The sequence below is a fragment of the Copadichromis virginalis genome, linkage group LG6 (assembly GCF_057382275.1).
Source record: "Copadichromis virginalis isolate Kocher_CV1m ecotype Utaka linkage group LG6, C_Virginalis_male_GT1.1, whole genome shotgun sequence".
Taxonomy (NCBI): Eukaryota; Metazoa; Chordata; class Actinopteri; order Cichliformes; family Cichlidae; genus Copadichromis; species Copadichromis virginalis.
This window is the reverse complement of record NC_140623.1, coordinates 2,804,764-2,831,889: the sequence shown is the minus strand read 5'-3', so window position 1 is coordinate 2,831,889 and position 27,126 is coordinate 2,804,764. Positions and strand designations below refer to the sequence as shown.

The 27,126-nt window shown below is 41.3% G+C and overlaps 2 protein-coding genes across 2 annotated transcripts in view; one reads left to right on the top strand and one right to left on the bottom strand.

Annotated features, from left to right (window-relative positions):
• gtpbp2b (GTP binding protein 2b) overlaps window positions 1-12,209 on the bottom strand; it is a 29,160-nt gene extending 16,951 nt beyond the window's left edge. The window contains exons 1-6 of the mRNA XM_085458221.1: window positions 11,809-12,209; window positions 9,999-10,025; window positions 5,469-5,653; window positions 3,640-3,751; window positions 3,224-3,421; window positions 1,907-2,081 (exon numbers count right to left, since the gene is read on the bottom strand). Coding sequence (XP_085314347.1) covers window positions 1,907-2,081; window positions 3,224-3,421; window positions 3,640-3,751; window positions 5,469-5,653; window positions 9,999-10,025; window positions 11,809-11,997 — 886 coding nt within the window. The 5' untranslated portion in view covers window positions 11,998-12,209. The remainder of the gene's footprint in view (window positions 1-1,906; window positions 2,082-3,223; window positions 3,422-3,639; window positions 3,752-5,468; window positions 5,654-9,998; window positions 10,026-11,808) is intronic.
• A 2,463-nt stretch (window positions 12,210-14,672) lies between these two features.
• On the top strand, window positions 14,673-20,685 carry LOC146706922 (uncharacterized). The gene is made up of 4 exons (XM_085460717.1): window positions 14,673-17,462; window positions 19,263-19,409; window positions 19,489-19,655; window positions 20,667-20,685. Exons 1-4 carry the CDS (start codon window positions 15,855-15,857, stop codon window positions 20,683-20,685), a joined length of 1,941 nt encoding a protein of 646 aa, XP_085316843.1. The 5' UTR covers window positions 14,673-15,854.
• The last annotated feature ends 6,441 nt before the right edge of the window (window positions 20,686-27,126 follow it).

The following is a 27,126-nucleotide window of genomic DNA, read 5'->3' as shown; positions in this document are numbered from 1 at the left end:
AAAGAGAAACCTGCTCTGTTCATAACGTACAGTGGGGCAAAAAAGTATTTAGTCAGCCACCGATTGTGCAAGTTCCCCCACTTAAAATGATGACAGAGGTCAGTAATTTGCACCAGAGGTACACTTCAACTGTGAGAGACAGAATGTGAAAAAAAAAAATCCATGAATCCACATGGTAGGATTTGTAAAGAATTTATTCGTAAATCAGGGTGGAAAATAAGTATTTGGTCACCTCAAACAAGGAAAATCTCTGGCTCTCACAGACCTGTAACGTCTTCTGTAAGAAGCTTTTCTGTCCCCCACTCGTTACCTGTATGAATGGCACCTGTTTGAACTCATCATCTGTATAAAAGACACCTGTCCACAGCCTCAAACAGTCAGACTCCAAACTCCGCCATGGCCAAGACCAAAGAGCTTTCGAAGGACACCAGGAAAAGTATTGTAGACCTACACCAGACTGGGAAGAGTGAATCTACAATAGGCAAGCAGCTTGGTGTGAAAAAATCAACTGTGGGAGCAATCATCAGAAAATGGAAGACATACAAGACCACTGATAATCTCCCTCGATCTGGGGCTCCACGCAAGATCTCATCCCGTGGGGTCAAAATGATCATGAGAACGGTGAGCAAAGATCCCAGAACCACACGGGGGGACCTGGTGAATGACCTGCAGAGAGCTGGGACCAAAGTAACAAAGGTCACCATCAGTAACACACTACAACGGCAGGGAATCAAATCCCGCAGTGCCAGACGTGTTCCGCTGCTGAAGCCAGTGCATGTCCAGGCCCGTCTGAAGTTTGCCAGAGAGCACATGGATGATACAGCAGAGGATTGGGAGAATGTCATGTGGTCAGATGAAACCAAAGTAGAACTTTTTGGTATAAACTCAACTCGTCGTGTTTGGAGGAAGAAGAATACTGAGTTGCATCCCAAGAACACCATACCTACTGTGAAGCATGGGGGTGGAAACATCATGCTATGGGGCTGTTTTTCTGCCAAGGGGACAGGACGACTGATCCGTGTTAAGGACAGAATGAATGGGGCCATGTATCGTGAGATTTTGAGCCAAAACCTCCTTCCATCAGTGAGAACTTTGAAGATGAAACGAGGCTGGGTCTTCCAACATGACAATGATCCAAAACACACCGCCCGGGCAACAAAGGAGTGGCTCCGTAAGAAGCATTTGAAAGTCCTGGAGTGGCCTAGCCAGTCTCCAGACCTCAACCCCATAGAAAATCTGTGGCGGGAGTTGGAAGTCCGTGTTGCTCGGCGACAGCCCCAAAACATCACTGCTCTCGAGAAGATCTGCATGGAGGAATGGGCCAAAATACCAGCTACTGTGTGTGCAAACCTGGTAAAGACCTATAGTAAACGTTTGACCTCTGTTATTGCCAACAAAGGTTATGTTACAAAGTATTGAGTTGTATTTTTGTTATTGACCAAATACTTATTTTCCACCCTGATTTACGAATAAATTCTTTACAAATCCTACCATGTGGATTCATGGATTTTTTTTTTTCACATTCTGTCTCTCACAGTTGAAGTGTACCTCTGGTGCAAATTACTGACCTCTGACATCATTTTAGGTGGGGGAACTTGCACAATCGGTGGCTGACTAAATACTTTTGCCCCACTGTATCAGTTTGCGTTAAGGCACTGGAAGAGCAAAAGAACCCTGCTACAATCACGTCCAACTAGAAACAATATTCCTACAAAATTTACACATAGAATTTTTATCTTTTGGACATAGTGATGCAGTTGTTAAGTCTCTAAAAAGGTTCTTGGTATTCCTGGGCCATTTTTTCTGGAGTTTGCATGTTCTCAATTGACTGGATATGTAAATCTGTGGCTTACCCACAGGTTTTAGATATTTAAAAAACACAAAAAACAAAATACAGGCTACTTACCAATACCAGTGTTAGCGCTCACCACCAGCATGGCAAAGTCAGGGCAATAACTTGTGAGGCCGAAGATGGTGGTCTTTAAATACTTGTGGTGTCCTGCAAGGTCGATGAAGGTGATCATCTTGGAAGAACTTTCGCAGATCTCCTCAGCTGTCCTGGACTCACTGTAGTTCACAACCTTTTACAGGTAACATACAAGACAGGCTGCACCAAAGGACAGAATTGAAATAAAACACGTCTTTTGTTTTGTTTTTACAGTTTGATTGTTTATTGTCAGGGATTGTTTACAAATATAAATATGCTAATACCCTGAGTTGTGGTGTGCAGCAATGGCAACAACAACCACAAAGTGTTTTTTCTCTACCTGACTGATTTTTAAGAGTCAGGTAGAGAATCAATTAGGCAGCACATTAAAAATATACTTGCCAAATTTCAAATGCTGTAGTTCTTCACTGTGTCTGACACACTGCATTTAACACTATGGTGAGAGGCCAATCTACAAAGCAGAAATATGACCCATGAAATAAATTAGTCAATATCTGATATATAGTTGTAATGAAAAGTTTCCATACACTCGTCATGGGCATGATGGTAATTTTGGGCTTCTAAAGGTGAAATTGTTATACACCATAAATCTTTATTATTATTATTTTTTCAGGATTTCATTAGAGATTGTGAAGGCAAAATATATTTTAGAACCTACTAATAAACAAAAGATAACAGAATACAGTCCTTAACATATCTAAATAATTTAGCAATGGTAAAAGAAGAGCATTATGCAAAATTTCAAACTGAACTTTAAATAAAGTTACAAAGCTGTTTCAAAAAACAGAGCAAACAAAAGTTAAATGTCCCACATTGACCAGATGCTTCTGGCAGCAATTAAAAAGATCCTGGCCTACTTCTGGCTGAATATTAGACCACTCTCTAGAATTTTAGAGTATTTGAAGTGATTTTCTTGAAATCAATTTGGCTTTTAAGCATAGTCCACAAATTTATATTTTTGTGTTGAGGGTGTGGCAAAGACCATTCCTTGAAGCTTAATGTTGGCCTGCTTTATCCATTCCAAAAGCATGCTCCAAAAATGTGACAAGAAATTTATATCAAGTTAAAAGACACTAGAACCCTCTACACCACTTGTTAAAAGATTTAAATTTGTTGTTTATAAAGTCATTAAAGATGTATACTGTACAATCATTCCACCCTGGAAAAAGCACAGTTCAAAGAAATCACTAAAAGCCTCAAGGTAGCATGAATTCATGTCCATAGTGAATGTAAACTTCTGAATATTGCTAATATCCTAAGTGGCAAAGGGATTACCTCTCCTTTGCTGTTGAAGCCCAAGATCTCAAAGCTGATACTGGAGGTGCGTCCGGTCTGGATCTCATGCAAATGTCTGAAAAGGTTGAGCCGTGCACGGCCTCGTCCATTGTCCAACTCGCCTTGTGTCAGGACACCCAGCAAGGTTGACTTCCCAGAGTCCACATTGCCTAGCACTGCCACCCGCAGATCCAGGAACTGTTGCAGACCAAAACAGCAAGACAGAAAATGGGATCATATTTTCATAACCATTAAACAGCACTGTTTAAAAAAAGAACCCTTGGTGCTCTCTATAGTTAAAGCCTAAATGGGCAATGCTGTGATCCTTTTTAGAGTATTGCTGTGACACCACTGTTGTTTTGCCAGATTCAACTGGACTCTTTTTCCTCTACCATGTGTAACAGACAGACTCTTACCTGCTGATCATCAGGAACTTTTCGAACAAGGACTTCTGCAATTTTGCGCGTGTTTCTGTCTGAGTCGTAGTCAACCTCCCTCTCTCGGAGGAGAGTGATGTCAGCCCCGACTCTGAAATGAAAGAAAAAGACTTAAGTTTTATAATTCAATTTTCATTTAGTTTACACTGATCCCAATCAATTTACTGAGCAAAGCAGTAATAATTTTTCTTAGACGGCTTCTCCCAGTTTCAATTTATTTCAAACAGTGACTGGAAACCTGCCTAATGATTGTAGATTTATGTACCTAAGAAAATGTAATTAGGCATTCTGTGTCATGTGTGGAAAGTTAACTACAAAAATTAAAAGTGCTTTACATTACTATCAAAAAACAATTAAATAAACAAACAAACATTAGAACATTCAAGATTAGCAAGACTGCTAATGGTGAGTACAGCATAGAGTTGGGTATTTAGTACTTTAAGTAAGATTGCGATGGGATATGTCGCATTACATATTTAATAATCAATACTGATATACTGAACCTTCTCTAATTCCAGAGCTTAGTGTGTGTTAGAAAGTGCTGAGTTTTGGACAATGCCTGCCCAGGGGGTTGCTGGACATTCTGAACAGGGCCCGACTGCAGTAATCCAGCCAGGTGGTGACAAAGCCTTAATGGATGAAGTTATCTGAGTCAGTGAGTGATGGCCAAAGTTGAGAGAGATTGTGGCAGATTGGATATAAGCCTGGACTTAAAGTGCCGAGTCCAAAACAACACCCTGGTTGTGAACTTCTGGGGAAAGTGAGAGGAGGCGTCTGTCTGCGACAATGAGTGGAACACCAGTTTTCCACAGTAGGGCTTTGGGGGCCAGAACCAAGAGATCAGTTTTATTACTATTGATGCTGAAGTAGGTTAGATGACATCCATGTTCTGAAGCAATGCAGACATTTGACAAGCAATTGCGGGGGGAACTGGGTGGAGGGTTTGGTGCTGAGATAACATTGTGTGTAACAACACAGGCAGAGACCATCTGACAAACTGTGTTGGGTTGGAGAGGTAGGACTGAAAGCAGGAGATTACAGTACCAGTGAGGACAAGATATCTGGATATATGTGAAAGCTGGATGGTGTGAGAACAAGTGCCAAAAGCTGCAGAAAGATCTGGGAACTTGAGGATACTGATGTGGCCAAAATCATCTGTCATGATGTCATTAGCTATTTTGATAAGAGTAGTCTCAGTCCTGTGGTGTGTTCTGAAGCCAGACTGTACGGATTCATGGAGCTCATGGTTTGACATATATTGATGGAGTTGGGTGGCTCCTTCCAAACTTTTATGTCATGTCAAGTCATGTCACCAGATGAAGCACTGTTGCTGATAAATAAATTTGTTAATCTAGTCCTGATGTTTTTGTTAACAGTTCAGTTATTCAGGAGGGGCTCAGATAGGCCGATACTACTTCACATTGAAAGGAGCCAGCTGAGACTGTCGCCTCCTGGATAGTTTTCAGGCTAGGCATGTCCAGCATAGACCCAGGACCTACTGGAGAGATTACATCCAACAGATGGCCTGGGAATGGTTCGATGTTTCCCCAGAAAATCAGGGTCAGTAATCTACATGTTACACTGATCCATATTATGAATGAAGCTTGCTAACCAAGCTTGCTAAGCTTAACAGATACTTAGCATGCCACCCTGTCCTCCAAACATAGTAATTTCTGGCTGCAAAAGAACCAGCATGACACTAACATTGTGGAGTCCAAAACGAATGAGTGACACCAGAGTGAAGACACTTATATATATTCTTTGGTGACGTCTTAATGTCAGCAAATAAATTGTACAAGATGACCTACTTCTCTGCCATCTTCTTTAAAGTGTTGAGTGAGGCCTTCATGTCAGCCTCAGTCAGGCCGACTAGCAGACCATTGTCTTCTACTCCTATCTGGTAGACAGCTTCGCCACGGCCCTCCTGCAGTCGCCACTTCAGCTGTGTGGCCAGATGCTCAAAGCGGTACTGTGTGGGGTTGACCAGCTTCAACTACAGTATAGAAAATACATAATGATACAGGTAGTAAATGGCCACAGTTTAACTAGAGCACTGCTTGCATAGGAGTTCTGAGGTAAAATAAAAAAAGTCAGCTACACTAAATCCAAGATTTTCAAAACTGAAGGATTTAATTCTTTAATTCTGATTCAGAAAGTCCTGATTATATTCAATTTAATTTTGACTCTGTCAGAAACATATACTTATGGTCATTTATCTTGGATACGTACCGTCGAAAGCACCCTCGAAACCTTGTAAATTACAAATATTTAATTCCAAACTATGTGACACTTTTTCTGCAATAGAGAAATAGTGTAAATCTAGGTATATAAATAAAGCTAACACTTCTGAGACCTCATCAGCATCACAGCAGATGCCATTGTGTCAAAGTAACTGATGATTAAACACAGAAAAATATGAAGGAGATTTTCCTGGCCATGTCTTTTTATAGCAGATACCCCCCCAAAGAAAACCATGAATCAACATATAGACATTACTTGTACAAACATTGATACTACTGAAAGTGAAAACCTACATAAGGGTTGTTGTTAATGTCTCTGACCAAACACTCAGAAACAGACTACAGGGTGGGCCATTTATATGGATACACCGTAATAACATGGGAATGGTTGGTGATATTAAAGTCCTGTTCAAGTTACGTTGAAACCAAGCACACCATTGTTTTTCTTGTGACATTACCAATAAGTTTGATGTGTCACATGGCCCTCTTCCTATTGAAAAAACAAAAGTTGTATCCAAGATGGCCGACTTCTAAATGGCCACCATGGTCACCACCCATCTTGAGGAGTTTGCCCCCTCACATATACTAATAACAGGACTTTAATATCACCCACCCTCTAGTGGTATGTGGGAAGTCTGCCCCACAAATTTTTAAGATTAAATAATATACCATGTTCTGACTGAGGGATTTCTGAAAAATTAAAACGTACAGCTGTGCTATCACTTCCGACATAAATGAAGTCAGAAAACTAAACAGCAATGACGTTTGTAAGGTACTAAAGCTGGGCTAGCGTGCATATAATGATGTGCTATGTGATGGTTAGCATAATATAAACACAGTGAAGTTGGAGGATGAAGGCTAATCTTTTTCCATTCAATAAAAGTTAATGTGAGGGTTCCCCATGGTTAGGGACCAATACAACTGCATGGCAGGATGCTGTAAACAAACCAAACTTTAGTCAGGAGAACAACTGAGATTATCCATCCACAATATGAGGTTAGTTTTACTGCTGCATGGGCTGGGCTGTAGTTATGTCATAAGGTTTTAAAAACTGAGCTTTAAAATGAACAGTGGTAATAAAAACGGAGAAAGGCCGACAGTGATCACAGCCTTTTTTAGGGGCTTGTTCATATTAAAGAGAACAAGATCCAAAGCAATAAAACATATTAAAAACACAACAGCCTTAATAAACGCAGACCAATTTGGACCTGGAAGTAGGGTTCATACTAGGGTTGGGCGATTGGACGAATATATCTACTATCGACAATAGGCTGAGCCCATCAGCGATCGTTTTTATAAGAGCGATTTATTTATTTGTTTGCCCATGAGTAAGTTTGCTAATAATGATGGAGCTAACACTGTTTTAACTCTTTCATCTGCGAGCAAATGCACCCTCCTCAGAGTGTGCCCAAATGCTTGTTGATGGAGCTGCAGAAGCTGGTGATAGCCTAGCATACTCAGCCAGATGGTGGACACGTACCTGCTCATGCAAGTTATGCGCGCATAACACGTCTGTACAAGCAGCACACTGCTTTGATTACATCCTTAGGTTTACCTCTTTCATCCAGTTAAAAGCCAAAGAAATCCCAAATTGGCGAGTTTATACTTAATTTTTTTTTAGTGCTGTCAGCTTTAATGTGCCGTCATCATGACTAACGCGATTAACAATTAACCCATCTGGAGCGCAAACTGAGTCAAAATCCCTGAAATGTCTCTGTCAACACACTTCAGGCAGTTCGTTCAAAAGTTTTTCATTCTGCTGTCCAGATTGGTTGAGCGTGTTAAAAATTTTAATCACGTTAATCGTGACAGCCCTAATTTTTTGGGGGGAAATTAGTTTGTCCATGTCAGTCCGTGCATGACTACATTGCTCTGCCCATCAAAAAGTCTGCGCATGCGCGGATATTTTGCCCATCGTCGATTATTGGACTGACGAGGTGGTACTCATTGTGAAAATTTTGAGAACCACTGCTCTAGTGGGCCCTGCCCAGCACAGTGGAATCCAACTGGCATTTGCCATAGAAAATGCCATAGAATACCAGAATTAGCAGATCCACCACTGGCAGACTGCAGTTTTCACAGATGAGAGCAGAGTTACCCTGAATACATGTGACGGTCTAATTCAGCACAGCTATCCAGCCCATAAACAGATGACAGAGATAAAAAATCTGATGTTTTTAAGTGGGCAGTAATCCATTTTAGGAACTGTAAGGAGCTTAGGAAGAAGGATGCCTTTATGCCATTAGGCTAAAATCAGACAAAATTCGGGTTCCTTCCTGCTGGTTCACCAAGTTTATTTCAAAACTTTGAAGATATTTTAGGAACCTAAAGAAAATACCTATAATAAGAATATACAGCATTTAACAACAACCTCACCACTGGGTGACAGTTTTGATGACCACATTTTTAGTGTAGTTATCAATACCTTCCTAGTATGTTAAGCATTTTATTAGCCCACTGCTGAATTAATTATTCATAAAATGGTTAAAAATATGGAATCACCCAATATTTGTCCATTTATGTGCACGAACTAACTAATCAATCTAAGATATGCAACATAATTTTCCTAGTCTTTTCCACAATTATTTAATCCTTTCTCAGATAGCTGTTTTTAGTAGCACCAATTGACTCTTTTTTTTTTTTTTTATTTGTAGCCAAACATGCTCTCTGTCACACAGTTGCTGCTGGTGGTAATAAGTTGGACTTTCTCTTGAGTTATCACATTCACAAGATTTTCTAAAAACTTGACATCTGACCTTGAGGTCAAGGCTACTGAGATTCAAACTCATTCGAGACTTTTAGCAGACATCAAACTGAAGCTAAATCCCTTCGTTCATGAGTTATCGCGTTCACAACCTTTTGTGTTCACGCCATCTGCTTGCTCATCGCCCAGCAGGTGATGGCAAGACCTTTTATGGCTGAGGGTTAAAAAACTTTAACAGCTTACAAATGAAAAGAAGTTCATCACATCATAATAGCTGACCCACATCCACCCATCCACATTAAGGGGACGGCCGTGGAGCGTGTGAGCAGCTTCAAGTTCCTGGCAGTCCACATCTCCGAGGATCTCATCTGGACGACCAACTACTCCAAGCTGGTCAAGAAGGCTCACCAGGGCCTCTTCTTCTTGAGGACTCTGAGGAAGAACCACCTGTCCTCAGACATCCTGGTGAACTTCTATCGCTGCACCATCGAGAGCATCCTGACCAACTGTATAACAGTCTGGTACGGGAACTGCTCTGCCTCGGACCGGAAGGCGTTGCAGAGGGTCGTGAAAACTGCCCAGCGCATCGCCGGAGCACCACTTCCTGCCATAAAAGACATCTACAGGAAGCGGTGTCTGAAAAGGGCTGGGAAAATCATCAAAGACCCCAGTCACCCATCACATGGACTCTTCACCCTCCTGCCCTCTGGGAGGCGCTACAGGAGCCTCCGGACTAAGACCACTAGGTACCGGAACAGCTTCTTCCCCACAGCTGTCAGACTCCTGAACTCTGCCTCCTGACATCTGACCCACGTTAACACACGGACTGGACATACACACACCCACAACCACCTACATACACACACAATGGACAACTGTACCCTCAAACACACAATAATAACATGGACTGAACCACCACTCACAACCACTAGCACTTTATATAGCGTCTTAACTGCACTACTGCATAGTTCTGTGTAAATAATCATACGATAATTTTTAATTCTACAAGTGTTTACAACTTGCATAGTTCACATTTCTGTATAGCTGTATATCTCATATTTCTGTATAGTTTTTTTTCATATTTATATCCTGTTCATAGCCTGTACATACTTATAGTTATAGCATATTCATAACATACTTCATACCGTGTACATATTACATACCGTAATAGACCCATTTCTGTAATATACTCACATATCTATATCATTGCTAATATATATTGTAATATATCTATATCATGGCTAATATATATTGTAATATATCTATATCACTAAAACACTTCTGGATGGATGCAAACTGCATTTCGTTGCCCTGTACCTGTGACATGTGCAATGACAATAAAGTTTAATTCTATTCTATTCTATAATTTGGATAAGAAACAGAAGGTTAGTTACCTTATATTCAATGTTCCCTTCTTCAGCCTGGAAATGTAGAGAAATGTAGGGATAAGGTTAGTTAACACATTAATGATATGAACAAAACTGTTCTAACTATAACATAGATCATGTAGTCAAAGGTATGTTGCCACCCTGGCAACAGTTTTTCAATTTTCAAATCCAGAAGAAAGTGTTCAACTCCCCAGAATGTTGGTAACAGAGACACTCAGCCGTCATTCATCACTGCCAGGATGAACTAAAACACTAGAAGTCGCCACCCAGAGAGGTCACTGTGGGTGTGTTTCTCAACAGCAGGTATATAGCATATAGCAGCAGAATTGTGTCTCAACTACTTGTTTACCTACAACATGCTGTTGTCAGTTTCATAGTATAGGTCTTAGCATATGTATTGACTTAATGTGTTTTCATGTTTGAAAGGTTTTCTTTGTATTTGTTTGTCATCTTATACAGTCAGAAAAACACATACATATATCTCTGAATCTGCAATTTGTCATATTTATATGCTGTATTCTACTTATTGGAGGGCAGATTACTCTTTATATACTCCTTACATCTTGGATCTTTCTCTGTATTAGACATACAGACAAAAACTAAGAAACAAAATGATTTAACTACATCGATCTGCTTTTTTCAAGATTTAGTGGACAACCTCAAATTCTGCTTTTTCAACTTTTCAGGGCCTGACATTTTTTGGGCCATTTTCTTAGTTTCTCTTCGCACACTTTTCATTAATCTAGTAATGTATGTATTCTGGATGTATTCATATATGTGTGTGTGTATTCTCATTAAAATCTTGCTAATGTATTTATTTAAGTGAAGCATCAACTCTAAACAAACACTATTACTACAGTCAGGTTTCCAGATGTGCTGTTACATATCACTGTGTTAAGAAAACATACTTTTAGCTAAACATACTTATGTGGCCCCTCCTACTGCATGCCCTTTTCTGCCAACCGGATTTAATAATAATAATGGATTGCATTTATATAGCGCTTTTCGAGACCCCCAAAGCGCTTTACAACTCCACTAATCATTCACACACTGGTGGAGGCAAGCTACAGTGGAGCCACAGCTGCCCTGGGGCAGATTGACAGAAGGGAGGCTGCCATATTGCGCCATCGGCCCCTCTGGCCATCACCAGTGGTGAAGTGTCTTGCCCAAGGACACAACAACCAAGACTGTCCAAGCCGGGGCTTGAACCAACAACCTTCCAATTACAAGACGAACTGCCAACTCTTGAGCCACTGATTTAGTGAAATCCTCCTGCAATTTCAGTTTCCTGCGATAAATTACATTGTGATTAATCACAATCTAATGGATTGCTCAGGCCACTTCCTTTATTAAGTGGATTAGTATCTCAATTACTAGTCAATTGCCTTTGCACTGCGTACTTCATTTTAATATGTTTTCTCAACGGTTTGCTATTCCATATATCTCCCACCATTCTTAACTTTGCTCCAGTCGAGCTAAAACGTATTTGACTATTATAAAAATGTAGAAAAAAACACAGATTATTTTGCTGAATTAGTATTGCTGAATTCTTCACTTCACTTTATGAGAATGCGTCAAAATCTCTGGCCTCTGCGTGTGGAATGAGTTTCCTTCAAACCAGACAGCGGTAAAATATTGTTGTGTAAAATCAAGGTCATATAAGAGTATTTTCCGCCATGTTATAGGTAGCTGTATGGTGTAAACAAAGTGTAGCCGCAAATAACCTGCGCTCGACTATGGTTTGCTACAGTATCACTAGCTAGCTTAGCGGGCTGGAGGTCCCATAATCATGCCCAGGCTATAGAAGGGTAGCTACCTCCGGTGGTAAATACGGCGGTGGCGTTTTGTTCCTGTTGTTCTTTTTGTTCCTCCTTCTCTTTCCTCTTTTGCCTCTTCTCGTTCGCGACTTCTTCGACGTTATCCTATCATTATTACCCGAACCTGATCCCTGTCTGTCTCTGTTGTGTCCGACTGACACTGCACCACCTTCGGACAAATCCACCATCGCTAATCTTGGAGTGTTAGCTCCTAGCTTAGCTTGAAAGCGTAGTTTTCCGTGTAAGAGCAACTCACGGCAGTCAAGTAAAATGTAACACTGCTCGGCGTTGTAACATCACAGCGTATAAAACACACGGCCTGTGTGTGTGAAAACCTACAGTGAAGGATGCTCTCTCCTCAGCATCCCCACAACAGTTGGCAAATCTACTCACGTTTCCGGCTGCAACTTTCAAAATATTTCAGTGGGCGTAACCAGAAACGAACCTAAACTTCAAAATAAATTCATTGTTTGTTTAATGTTATAGTGTAACTTGTGTACTTTTTTTTAAATTTATTGTATATTTTGAAAGCTTATCAGATAGTTGCTGGGGTAAAACAGTCCATAGCACTGGACAGAATTTTTTCCTTAAGTCCGTTACTCTAATAAAGGTAAAAGAGATGATATATGAGCAGAATTCCAAAAGAGAAGCATGAAGGAAAATAAATATCATGGTCCTGGGTCGGTGACCCAGTGTTTTTGGTTGTTGTACTTTTTCTTTTGATATTGTTATGTATTATGCTGTTGTGTTTTGGTTTCCCAGGGTTTCGTTTGTGCTCTCTCTGTTTGGTGTCATCCCTGCCTGTACCGCGCCGCATAAATTTCCTTGCGCTTTTACACCAGTCTTTACGGTAGCGCCTTTTCGCTTTATGTGCCGATTGAAAGCCTATACCCGCGCGCACGTGCACGCGCGCGAACAGTCGCGCGCGAATGCGCGCGCACAAATTACAATGTAACGTCCCGATACAGTCAATACAATTATGGAAATGTCAGAAATTCATTAAAAATCATCCTGAGTAGTTGATGTACAACTTTCAACACATCCCTCCTCTGGGACACCTACTGTACCTGTGTGCCAAGTTTCATCCAGATTTACTGTAGAATTCCTCAGAAATTAAAGGAAACTTATATTCAATTCAATACAGTCAATACAATAGAATTATGTCAATTTTCAGAAATTCATGAAAAATCATCCTGAGTAGTTGATGTCCAACTTTCAACACATCCCCCCTCTGGGACACCTACTGTACCTGTGTGCCAGGTTTCAGCCAGATTTACTGTAGAATTCCTCAGAAATTGCAGGGTACTTGTATCCAATGCAGTCGGCCAATACAGTAGAATTATGTCAATTTTCAAAAATTCATTAAAAATCATCCTGAGTAGTTGAGGTCCAACTCTCAACACATCCCCCCTCTGGGACACCTACTGTACCTGTGTGCCAAGTTTCATCCAAATTTACTGTAGAATTCCTCAGAAATTAATGGAAACATTTATTCAATCTAATACAGCCAATACACTACAATTGTGTCAATTTTCAAAAATTCATTAAAAATCATCCTGAGTAGTTGATGTCCAACTTTCAACACATCCCCCCTCTGGGACACCTACTGTACCTGTGTGCCAAGTTTCATCCAGATTTACTGTAGAATTCCTCAGAAATTAAAGGGTACTTGTATCCAATGCAGTCAGCCAATACAATTTAATTATGTCAATTTTCAAAAATTCATGAAAAATCATCCTGAGTAGTTGATGTACAACTTTCAACACATCCCCCCTCTGGGACACCTACTGTACCTGTGTGCCAAGTTTCATCCAGATTTACTGTAGAATTCCTCAGAAATTAAAGGGTACTTGTATTCAATGCAGTCGGCCAATACAGTACAATTATGTCAATTTTCAAAAATTCATTAAAAATCATCCTGAGTAGTTGATGTCCAACTTTCAACACATCCCCCCTCTGGGACACCTACTGTACCTGTGTGCCAAGTTTCATCCAAATTTACTGTAGAATTCCTCAGAAATTAATGGAAACATTTATTCAATCTAATACAGCCAATACACTACAATTGTGTCAATTTTCAAAAATTCATTAAAAATCATCCTGAGTAGTTGATGTCCAACTTTCAACACATCCCCCCTCTGGGACACCTACTGTACCTGTGTGCCAAGTTTCATCCAGATTTACTGTAGAATTCCTCAGAAATTAAAGGGTACTTTATTCAATTCAATACAGTCAATACAATAGAATTATGTCAATTTTCAAAAATTCATTAAAAATCATCCTGAGTAGTTGATGTCCAACTTTCAACACATCCCCCCTCTGGGACACCTACTGTACCTGTGTGCCAGGTTTCAGCCCGATTTACTGTAGAATTCCTCAGAAATTAAAGGGTACTTGTATTCAATGCAGTCGGCCAATAAACTACAATTATGTCAATTTTCAAAAATTCATTAAAAATCATCCTGAGTAGTTGATGTACAACTTTCAACACATCCCCCCTCTGGGACACCTACTGTACCTGTGTGCCAGGTTTCAGCCAGATTTACTGTAGAATTCCTCAGAAATTAAAGGGTACTTGTATCCAATGCAGTCAGCCAATACAATTTAATTATGTCAATTTTCAAAAATTCATGAAAAATCATCCTGAGTAGTTGATGTACAACTTTCAACACATGCCTCCTCTAGGACACCTACTGTACCTGTGTGCCAGGTTTCACCAAGATTTACTGTAGAATTCCTCAGAAATTAATGGGTACTTGTATCCAATGCAGTCGGCCAATACAGTAGAATTATGTCAATTTTCAAAAATTCATTAAAAATCATCCTGAGTAGTTGAGGTCCAACTTTCAACACATCCCTCCTCCGGGAAACCTGCTGTACGTCTGGGCCAAGTTTCAGCCAGATTTACTGTAATATTCTTCAGAAATTGCAGGGAACTTATGTTCAGTGCAAGAAAGGCTGAAAGACGACCACCACTGAACAAGACACACAAGCTGAAACGTCAAGACTGGGCCAAGAAATATCTCAAGACTGATTTTTCTAAGGTTTTATGGACTGATGAAATGAGAGTGAGTCTTGATGGGCCAGATGGATGGGCCCGTGGCTGGATTGGTAAAGGGCAGATAGCTCCAGTCTGACTCAGACGCCAGCAAGGTGGAGGTGGAGTACTGGTTTGGGCTGGTATCATTAAAGATGAGCTTGTGGGGCCTTTTCGGGTTGAGGATGGAGTCAAGCTCAACTCCCAGTCCTACTGCCAGTTTCTGGAAGACACCTTCTTCAAGCAGTGGTACAGGAAGAAGTCTGCATCCTTCAAGAAAAACATGATTTTCATGCAGGACAATGCTCCATCACACGCGTCCAAGTACTCCACAGCGTGGCTGGCAAGAAAGGGTATAAAAGAAGAAAAACTAATGACATGGCCTCCTTGTTCACCTGATCTGAACCCCATTGAGAACCTGTGGTCCATCATCAAATGTGAGATTTACAAGGAGGGAAAACAGTACACCTCTCTGAACAGTGTCTGGGAGGCTGTGGTTGCTGCTGCACGCAATGTTGATGGTGAACAGATCAAAACACTGACAGAATCCATGGATGGCAGGCTTTTGAGTGTCCTTGCAAAGAAAGGTGGCTATATTGGTCGCTGATTTGTTGTTGTTTTGTTTTTGAATGTCGGCGAGGATTCCGCACGGCACTCCCCTCCATTCACCTCGCGAATCTCCGCTCTCTTCCAAACAAAGTCGACGAATTACTGCTCTTAAACCGGACTAACAAGGACTTTGCACGCTCTGCTGCCCTCTGCTTCACTGAAACCTGGCTCAGTGAGCGAGTCCCAGATGCTGTCTTAAATCTGCCGGGCTTCCAACTTCACCGGGCGGACCGCGAAACAGAGCTCTCAGGGAAAACAAAGGGTGGTGGAGTCTGCTTCTACATTAATGAAGGTTGGTGTACTGATGTCACAGTGTTACAGAAACACTGCAGCCCACACTTGGAAAGTTTTCTCATCAACTGTAAACCTTTTTATTCACCGCGGGAGTTTTCTTCCTTCATGCTGGTCGGAGTTTACATCCCTCCACAGGCCAACGCGAACAACGCACTGTGCGAGCTGGCTGACCAGATTACTACCCTGGAGAGGAAATTCCCGGATTCCTTTACAATTATTCTTGGGGATTTTAACAGAGCAAACCTAAACTACGAACTCCCTAAATACAGACAGCATATAGACTGCCCCACCAGGGACAACATCATACTGGATCACTGCTACACCACTCTAAAAGATGCCTATCGCTCTGTGCCCCGGGCAGCTTTGGGACATTCTGATCACTGCATGGTCCATCTTATTCCAGTTTATAGGCAAAAACTCAAACGTGCCAAGCCTGTAGTCAAAACTGTGAAGAAGTGGACTAACGCAGCAAAGCAGGAACTGCAGGACTGTTTTGACTCCACTGATTGGACTGTTTTTGAAGCTGCATCTGAGAACCTAGATGAGCTCACGGACACTGTGACATCATACATCAGTTTCTGTGAAGACGCGTGTGTGCCAACAAAGACCTTTTGCACATACAACAACAATAAACCATGGTTCACTCCTAAACTCCAACATCTTCGTAAGGCCAAGGAGGACGCCTACAGAAGTGGTGACGGTGTCCTGTACAAGCAAGCCAGGAACACACTGACCAAGGAGATCAAAGCAGCTAAAAGGATCTACTCCCAGAAGCTGGAAGAACAGCTCTCAGCCAACGACCCTGCGTCAGTGTGGAGGGGCCTGCAGGAAATCACCAGCTACAGACGCCCCCCACCCACTATTGAAGCAAACAAAGACCTGGCCAACGAGTTAAACACTTTCTATTGCAGGTTTGAGACAGACAGACTCCCACGCCCCACCCTCCCCTCCCCAGGGACATTGCTTCAGACATTGACCCCCAACACACCTTCCACCTCTCCCCCCTTCACCCTGCCCCTCCCCAATCAAGACTCAACGACCACCCCCACCCTCCCCAATCCAGACTCAACGACCACCACCACCCTCTCCAACCCAGACTCAACGACCTCCACCACACCTCTCACCCCCCTTTCCTCCTCACTGAAACTAAGAATACACACTCAGGATGTGAGCCGACTATTCCAGAAACAGAAGCCCAGGAAAGCCCCCGGACCAGATGGCGTCTCACCCTCCTGCCTCAAAACCTGTGCTGAACAGCTGGCTCCCATCTTTACTCGCATCTTCAACAGATCCCTGGAGCTGTGTGAAGTTCCCTCCTGCTTCAAACGCTCCACCATCATCCCTGTTCCCAAGAAACCCACCATCACAGGACTGGATGACTACAGACCTGTCGCCTTGACGTCTGTGGTCATGAAATCCTTCGAACGACTGGTGTTAGCCCATCTGAAAGACATTACAGGCCACCAGCTGGACCCTCTGCAGTTTGCCTACCGGGCAAACAGGTCGGTGGATGATGCAGTGAACATGGGGCTGCATTACATCCTGCAACACCTTGACTGCCCGGGAACTTATGCCAGGGTCCTGTTTGTGGACTTTAGTTCGGCTTTTAACACCATTGTGCCTGAACTTCTCTCCTCCAAACTCTCCCGGCTCAGCGTGTCACCAGCTACCTGTCAGTGGATCACCAGCTTCCTGACAGACAGAAAGCAACAAGTGAGGCTGGGGGAGATCACCTCTGAAACCCGGTCCCTCAGTATTGGTGCCCCTCAAGGATGTGTCCTCTCACCACTACTGTTCTCCCTCTACACTAACGACTGCACCTCCAATAACTCTGCTGTCAAACTCCTAAAGTTTGCAGATGACACCACTGTCATTGGCCTCATTCAAGATGGTGATGAGTCTGCATACCGGCAGGAAGTTGAGCGGCTGGTACTCTGGTGCAGTCAGCACAATCTGGAGCTGAACACTCTTAAGACTGTAGCGATGACAGTGGACTTCAGGAGACATCCCTCAACTCTGCTCCCCCTCACCATATCAGACAGCCCTGTGTCGACTGTGAAGATCTTCAAGTTCCTGGGTACAACCATCTCCCAGGACCTGAAGTGGGAGACCAACATCAACTCCATCCTCAAAAAGACCCAGCAGAGGATGTACTTCCTGAGACAACTGGGGAAGTACAGTCTTCCACAGGAGCTGCTGATCCAGTTCTACACTGCGGTCATTGAGTCTGTCCTGTGCTCCTCCATCACAGTCTGGTATGGAGCAGCCACTAAACAGGACAGGAGCAGACTGCAGCGGACTGTACGGGCAGCAGAAAGGATCATCAGCGCCCCCCCCTGCCCTCCATCCAGGATCTGTACCTCTCAAGAACCAGGAAACGGGCAGGGAAAATCATCGCAGACCCCTCACACCCTGCACACAGACTTTTTGATCTGCTGCCCTCTGGCAGACGGTACAGAAGCCTGCAGACCAGGACCACCCGACACAGGAACAGTTTCTTTCCCCTCGCCATCTCCCTTCTTAACAGTTGACCTGTCACACTGCTCCCACTGCCAGACTGCAACTGCACCTTATGTACATTTTGTAGTATTCATTCCACCTCATTCATTTCTGTATTTTATGTATATAAGGTTAGATTCGTTATTTATAGTTGGTTTACACAGCTTTGTGTATGTATGTGTAATGTGTATATATAGACACTTGTGTGTGTGTGTGTGTGTGTGTGTGTGAGATTTACATTGCTGTGCTTGAGAGCCACCATCTACCGGAACCAAATTCCCTGTATGTGTCTGCACATATACAGTACTTGGCCAATAAACACGATTCTGATTCTGATTCTGATTCTGAGATGTATATTTGTGAATGTGGAGATGTTATATTGGTTTCACTGGTAAAAATAAATAATTGAAATGGGTATATATTTGTTTTTTGTGAAGTTGCCTAATAATTATGCACAGTAATAGTCACCTGCACACACAGATATCCCCCTAAAATAACTAAAACAAAAAAATAAAATAAAAACTACTTCCAAAAACATTCAGCTTTGATATTAATGAGTCTTTTGGGTTCATTGAGAACATGGTTGTTGTTCAATAATAAAATTATTCCTCAAAAATACAACTTGCCTAATAATTCTGCACTCCCTGTAGGTCTGTTGACAGAGCTCTGTACAGGTCTGCTCGAGCTGACCTGAAAAGGGGTCCCACCTGTCCAGCAACAACACATGGCATGGAATAATAGACATCATAAACCACAGAGGCAGAACTGTGAAAACAGAAAACCTGAGTGTGCAGCCAGCAGAGGACATAAACAGCTTCTTCGCCCACTTTGAAACACCACAACAGCAGCATTCATCTGCCTCAGCCCTGCTCCCATCCTCATCCTCACCTGGTTCCTGCACCGCTCCATTCACTGTAACGGAGCACGATGTCAGATGAGTGTTCCTAGCAGTGAACCCCAGGAAGGCGTCCAGACGGAATACGTGGTAAAGTGCTAAGACCATGTGCCCACCAGCTCACCCTCATCTCCACCAGAATCTTCAACCTCTCACTGGATGAAGCAGCCATCCCATCCTGTCTAAAATCAGCCACAATCATCCCAGTGCCAAAGAAGTCTCCCATCACCAGCCTGAACTATTATTGCCCTGTGGCCCTCACACCGGTAATCATGAAATGCTTTGAGAGACTAGTCCTTCAGCACCACCAAGGATTACCTCCCCCCAGAATTCGACCCCCACCAGTTTGCATACCGTGCAAACAGATTCACAGAAGATGCCATCACCCTCCACTCGGTGCTGAGTCACCTAGAACAGCGGCAGAGCTACGCCAGAATGCTCTTTGTGGACTACAGCTCACCCTTCCACCACTCGCCCATTGAGAGCCTACTAACTTACTGCATCACAGTATGGTACAGCAGCTGCACTAAGGCGGATAGAGCCACCCTCCCAGCATGTTTGCAATGAGTAGGAGATGCTCTGTATCTCACTGTACAACTGTATAGTGACAAAGGTATTGGGTTCTTTTCTAAAAATTGCTATAAACAGAGGAACCCAAACTGATGAAAAGTGGCGAATATTTTTTTTCAAATGACTATTTTTAGTGGATTTTTGATATAGAAGCAGAATGACAGAATGTTAAAAGAAGTTACTTTTAGTCATTCTAAGCTGGGCATTGCGTTCTCTGGCTGTTCAAAGCCATGGAACTTTAGACTTTCCAAGCAAATAATGATGGCCATACTGATGTTCTTTTCAGTACATTTTACTTTATGTTCATTTTCATTTTTATGATGTTTCTATTTTTACATAATTCCTCCCACATAGCAAAATTGGTATGGCCTGGATCTGTCCCACACAATGTGCTTACACATGGCCTGCGTACCGCAAAGAATGACGGCCCTATGGTGGCCCAGATCTGGTTTACCAGAGGTGGCCCACACATGAGCCAGCACAAGGCCAGTTGCAGACACAATGCTGGCCCTGTGCTGGCCCAGAACAGTTTCAGCTCTGGCCCCAGATGTCAGCCTAATGTGTACCTTAGCCATGTAAGCCATGTAATAACAACATGTGCTGGAACATAATAGTGCAAAAGTGACATGACGAAACTCTGTTCAGACAGTGAATGGACTGATTCTTATACAGCACTTTTTTACTCACCCATATTACTCAAAGTGCTCTATACAACATGTCACATTCACCCAATCAGGCCAAATGTGGCATGCCATCACATAAACAGTGCCATCTTACCATGCCAGAAGTCAGCCAGCAGTGCCGGCTTGACACCAGATCCAGGCAAGACCCGTCTGCTATGTGGGATGACTTGTTCTTTTGGCATTTTAGTTGTGGATTGTGTTTGGACTGTGTCTCTTGCCCTTTCAGTATTGTTTCCTTGTGCTTCTAAGTGTCCCTTTGTTTCTTTTTAGGTTATGTAGTATGGGTTAGAGATATTTTGTATGTTGTTTTTGTTTAATAAATCCGCCTTTTGGATTATTCCCTGATGTGCCTGAGTTCTGTTATTTAGTGTCACTTTGAAAGGACACACATCCAGCATTGACATAGAATTGTTCTTTCAATTTTTGATAAAGATTACAGTGAATTGAGATGTAACTTGGCCCAGAGGTACGGTAGTACGCCCAGAGTAAGAAAGTGTTGAAAGTTGGACCTCAACTATTATGGATGATTTTTAATGAATTTTTGAAATTTCCATAATTGTAGTGTATTGACTGTATTGAATTGAATAAATGTTTCCATTAATTTCTGAGGAGTTCTACAGTAAATCTGGATGAAACTTGGCACACAGGTACAGTAGGTGTCCCAGAGGAGGGATGTGTTGAAAGTTGGACCTCAACTACTCAGGATGATTTTTAATGAATTTTTGAAAATTGACATAATTGTAGTGTATTGACTGTATTGGATTGAATAGACGTTTCCATTAATTTCTGAGGAATTCTACAGTAAATCTGGATGAAACTTGGCACACAGGTACAGTAGGTGTCCCAGAGGGGGGATGTGTTGAAAGTTGTACATCAACTACTCAGGATGATTTTTAATGAATTTCTGAAAATTGACATAATTCTATTGTATTGACTGTATTGAATTGAATATAAGTTTCCTTTAATTTCTGAGGAATTCTACAGTAAATCTGGATGAAAATTGGCACACAGGTACAGTAGGTGTCCCAGAGGGGGGATGTGTTGAAAGTTGTACATCAACTACTCAGGATGATTTTTAATGAATTTTTGAAAATTGACACAATTGTAGTGCATTGGCTGTATTAGATTGAATAAATGTTTCCATTAATTTCTGAGGAATTCTACAGTAAATCTGGCTGAAACTTGGCACACAGGTACAGTAGGTGTCCCAGAGGGGGGATGTGTTGAAAGTTGTACATCAACTACTCAGGATGATTTTTAATGAATTTTTGAAAATTGACACAATTGTAGTGCATTGGCTGTATTAGATTGAATAAATGTTTCCATTAATTTCTGAGGAATTCTACAGTAAATCTGGCTGAAACTTGGCACACAGGTACAGTAGGTGTCCCAGAGGGGGGATGTGTTGAAAGTTGGACATCAACTACTCAGGATGATTTTTAATGAATTTCTGAAAATTGACATAATTCTATTGTATTGACTGTATTGCATTGAATATAAGTTTCCTTTAATTTCTGAGGAATTCTACAGTAAATCTGGATGAAAATTGGCACACAGGTACAGTAGGTGTCCCAGAGGAGGGATGTGTTGAAAGTTGGACCTCAACTATTCAGGATGACTTTTAATGAATTTTTGAAATAAACATAATTGTAGTGCATTGACTGTATTGCACTGAATATGAGTTTACTGTGATTTCTGAGTAATATTACAGTAAATCTGGGTAAAAACTGGCCCAGAGGTAAAGTAGGTGTCCGAGAAGAGGATTGTGTTGAAAGCTTGGCATCAACTTTTAAGAATGATTTTTAATGAATTTTTGAATATGCAACCAGACTGTCACGATGGCTGTATTGGGCTGTTCCATTGTAATTTGTGTGCGCGCGTGCGTGTGACTGTTCACGCGCGTGCATGTGTGCGCGAGTCTAGGCTTTCAATCAGGATATAAAGCGGAAAGGCGCTACCGTAAAGACTGGTGTAAAAGCGCAAGGAAATTTATGCGGCGGATAGGAGGCGGCTGGCTTGACCGCGGCTCACAAATGACGGCTCACTTTACCGCAGTCTGCCCAGGGGCGGAGCGTGGGGGTGGCTTACTGGGCTTAAGCCCGGGTTGTTTTGTCAGAAGCCCGGGGTCTTTTGGAGTGTAATTTTTTCATAGTTAGATGTCTGGCTGACAACTGTATAAAACAAAAAGTACACACAATATTCGAAGCGCATAGTGCACACTGTGGGAATTTACGACTGTGCGTGAATCCCCCCTGATATTGGTATGATCCGAGCTCAGGCACTAAGTGACTGAGCGAGGGGGCGGGGCAGCTGCTGCCTGTGTGCGCTGTTGGAGAAACGGAGCCAGCCATACTAAGGAGAGCTTAAGTTTGACCAGTTACCAAAGAAAATCATTCATACCGTACAAATAATGTAAATATGACGGTGCATCACGAAAGATTGATATCAAACTGATCACTTGACCAATATTACGTTACTCGCTCTTCAAGTGAATCAACAAATGGCGAAATGAAAAGCCGAACAAATGCTATTTTTTTAGAGTCTTAGCTTACGTGTGTTTATTTCATATTTTCAGTTCTTACCCTCCCCGACTAAATCGGTTTCAGTTATGTACTGAAATATAAGAATGGACATTAGAGGCTTCTTTCAAAGAAAAAACTCAGGTAATTGTTATTTTATATATTATGCTTTGTATGTTGTTCAGTATATTTCTATGCAAAACAAGAGGGATTTCAGTACAAAGCAGGATATTCACATTTGTTTGTTTGTTTGTTTTTTTGTTTTGTTATTTTGTTTTTTTTGGAAGTGACATCAGAAACAGCAGCATGTGACATCACGTGATGGCGGAGCTTCAGTTCATCCTTTGTCATCCTTTTTTTTTTTTTTTTTTTTTTTTTTTTTAATAGGACAGGGGGAAAGAATGAAAGAAAGAGGGGGAGAGGAAGAAAGAAAACCAAAGGGGAGAAGAGACGGTGAGAAGGGGGGGAAGAGAGAAAAAACAAAAAACAAAAAAAAAAACTCCTGGGTCACCTGTATGGAGAGAAAGAAAAACAAAAAAAACAGGGGAGACAGCAAACAACAAAGAGCAACATAATAATAATAAAAAAAAAAAAGCACCATCACAATAAACTAGCTAGTCATAGATATCAATAGTTACTAAATAATAAACGATATTGTGCAGCACGCAAGATAGACAGCGCACAGTGTGCTTTGAGGCAGCAAGGCAAGGCAAGGCAAGGCAAGTTTATTTGTATAGCACAATTCAACAACAAGGTGATTCAAAGTGCTTTACAGAGACATTAGAAACAAGAACAAATAAAAAGCATGATTTAAAATTGATTAAAACAAGCAAATAAACTAACTAACTAACAAACAAACAAACAAACAAACAAACAAACAAACAAAACAGTATATAAAATCAAAACAGATAAAATCAGAACAGTAGATAAAATCAGTAGTTAAAATGTTAGTTTTGAAATTTAAGCTTAAAGTGTGGATTTGGTGCTTTATTCAAATGCAGCTGAGAATAGGTGAGTCTTCAACCTGGATTTAAATAAACTGAGTGCTTCAGCTGATCTGAGGCTTTCTGGGAGTTTGTTCCAGATATAAGGAGCATAAAAGCTGAATGCAGCTTCTCCGTGTCTGGTTCTGACTCTGGGAACTGATAAAAGACCGGATCCAGATGACCTGAGGGATCTGGATGGTTCATACTGGGTCAGGAGGTCATTGATGTATTTTGGTCCTAAACCATTCAGAGCTTTATAGGCCAGCATCAGAACTTTAAAGTCTATCCTCTGACGGACAGGCAGCCAGTGTAAGGACCTCAGAGCTGGACTGATGTGGTCCACTTTTTTGGTCTTAGTGAGGACTCGAGCAGCAGAGTTCTGAATGAGCTGTAGTTGTCTGACTGATTTTTTAGGTAGACCTGTAAAGATGCTGTTACAGTAGTCAAGCCTACTAAAGATGAATGCATGGACTAGTTTTTCCAGGTCCTGTTGAGACATCAGATCTTTTATCCTTGATATATTCTTGAGGTGATAGTAAGCTGACTTTGTTATTGTCTTAATGTGTTTTTCTAAGTTTAGGTCTGCATCCATCACTACACCCACATTTCTAGCCTGGTTTGTAGTTTTTAGATGTATAGATTGAAGTTCTCTGGTGACCTGTAATCATTTTTCTTTGGCGCCAAAGACTATTACCTCAGTTTTGTTTTTGTTTAGCTGGAGAAAATTGTGGCACAGCCAAGAAAGCTGTAGTCCGCATCTGTGGGATATTCACATTTGTAACCAGATATTTACATACACTTTAGGGAGAAAACATAAAACATTTTTACTGTACAACATCAATTTAGAGTAAACTTTTGTTTTAGATAAATATTGAAATATCTTTTGAATTAGTTAAATGTCAGAATAAAGAGAGACAGAGCTTCTATTTTTTATCACTTTGATCAAATTTAGGAGTACATATACATTAAGTTTATTGTTAATTAGTAAGAAACTCCAGACGATTCCATTCTGAGCTGAAGAAGCTTCTGATAGGTTAGTAGAGTCCATGTGAGTAAACTGGTGGCACAGCTGTGGATGCATATAAGGCAAAACACAGAGCCTGTTTTTTTGAAATGGGAAAATCAAGAGATGTCAACCAAAACACCAGGAAAAGAACTGTGGAGCTCCATAAGTGTGGCTCAGTTTGAATACAATTTGGTGCCATTTGCAATTAAGAAATACAGATAGTTTCTCTCTTTACTCTTAAAGTTAACAAATATGTTTTTTATATTTATCAATCTAAAAAAATAAACATTTAGTCCGATTTGATGTTACAATTAAAAAGTGTTTGTGTTTTGATCTGAACAGTACATAAATATGTGGTTTCAACTGTATATTTGATGATTGTCAGCACAAAGAGGGAGAGAGAGGAACAGAGAGGGAGATGGAGAATGAGGACAGAACAGAGATGAACAAGAGCAGGTGAGACACACATGTTAGTCAAATGGTCATTTGCCAAAAGTATCACCGTATCATAGGTCCTCATGTATCTCGTACCTAGTGTTTCTTTTTAGGTTTGCTATTTTTCAAATTCTATATTTATTAAGTTATGCAGGCTTGTTCGCACAACAAGGATAAATAATTATATAAACTTTTCTCAATCTAAATATTGTACTTTGGTGGAATTAAAAAATAAGTGTAGTGCAGGTCTATGATGATTTTTAGTGCTACTATCATCTAGTTCTGATTCTGGTTCTGTCTTGGTTAAGTCCTCAGTAGTCCTGATTTTGAACTGTTGTAGTCCTGTTTTAATTCTGGATCAGTTCTGGGTCTGGTTGAATTGGGGTTTAGTCCCTGTGTCTTGATACAGCCCCGACTTTGTTCTGCCTTGCTGCTTAATTAAAAAACTAGTTTAAGATGTCCTGCACATGTGATATATATTTTTCCCTATATGAAGTCATTCTTTTTTGAACAAAACTCAAAACAGAGCCTATTAATCTTTCAGTCATTTCTAACCCCCCCCCCCCCCCCCAAAAAAAAATAAAAATAAAAAAAATAAAAATACCACATGCATACTACCCTTTAGGGCTAAGCCCCGGGTGTTTCAAATGTCTGGCTCCGCCTCTGAGTCTGCCTGTGTATCTTCCTCCGTCTCCCTGTGCATTCTCCCCGCGCTGTCCTCCCTGCAAGGTACCCTCACTGACGTTCAGGTTTTGTTGTTTAACTTTTAGTTTCCCCAGTTTAGAGTGTTTTCAGTTCTGTTTCTCGCCACCCTTTCCTTTGTTTGGTACATCACTGTCGCAATAAAGCTCGCTCACTTCAGAAGCCACCATTGTTAATTCTCTGCGAGCAGTGAAGAACCAAAACTAGGACTTGCAAGTTTTGCCGTGCCCCAGTGGCCAGAGCGAAGTTGTGCTGCAGATCCCAGCATGAAAGCTGAGGGACCAGTCAGCCGGCAGAAAGGCCAGTTGATGCCTCGACAGGCTGGCGTTGCTTATGCATAAGAGAAAAGCAACAATACAGCGTGCTTCACTGCTCCAAGACATCCGCGGTCCTTTCACACGGTAAGTATGTCTGTTATAGCCGTCGCTTCATAAATGGCTGTCAGCGCTAATTATTCAAACCCTGTCTAAAAGGCGACTCATTTGTTGTCCAAAAACATTTCCTCTAAATTTGCAAAGTTACTGATTTAAAAAAATATATTTTCGATTTTTAGCTGGATGCAACACACGATAGACTCTTGAGTATATTTAAATAGCAAAATTCACAATGGTATAACCATGTTAAACAAAAGATGCCCAAGTGTGCACCAATGCAGTTTAAATGCAAGCCTTTAAACTGTATGCTGATAAGTGCATGAAGTATACCTTTACCTCTATAGCTGAAAAGACTGTATTCATAATTTGTGGATCTGCTGATTTGTTTTTATGATTAATGAAAGACCAAGACAGACTTTTAATTCATTTGAAAGCCTGATGCTTAACATTGTCCACCCCAGTTGTAAAACTCAGACACCAGTCTTACTTGTTATCATCTATCGTTCACCTGGGCCTTACACAGAGTTTCTGTCTGATTTCTCAGACTTTATATCTAATTTAGTTCTGAGCTCAGATAAAATAATTATTGTGGGTGATTTTAACATCCATGTAGATGCTAAAAATGACAGCCTCAACATGGCATTTAATCTGTTATTAGACTCAATTGGTTTCTCTCAAAATGTAAAAGAACCCACCCACCACTTTAAT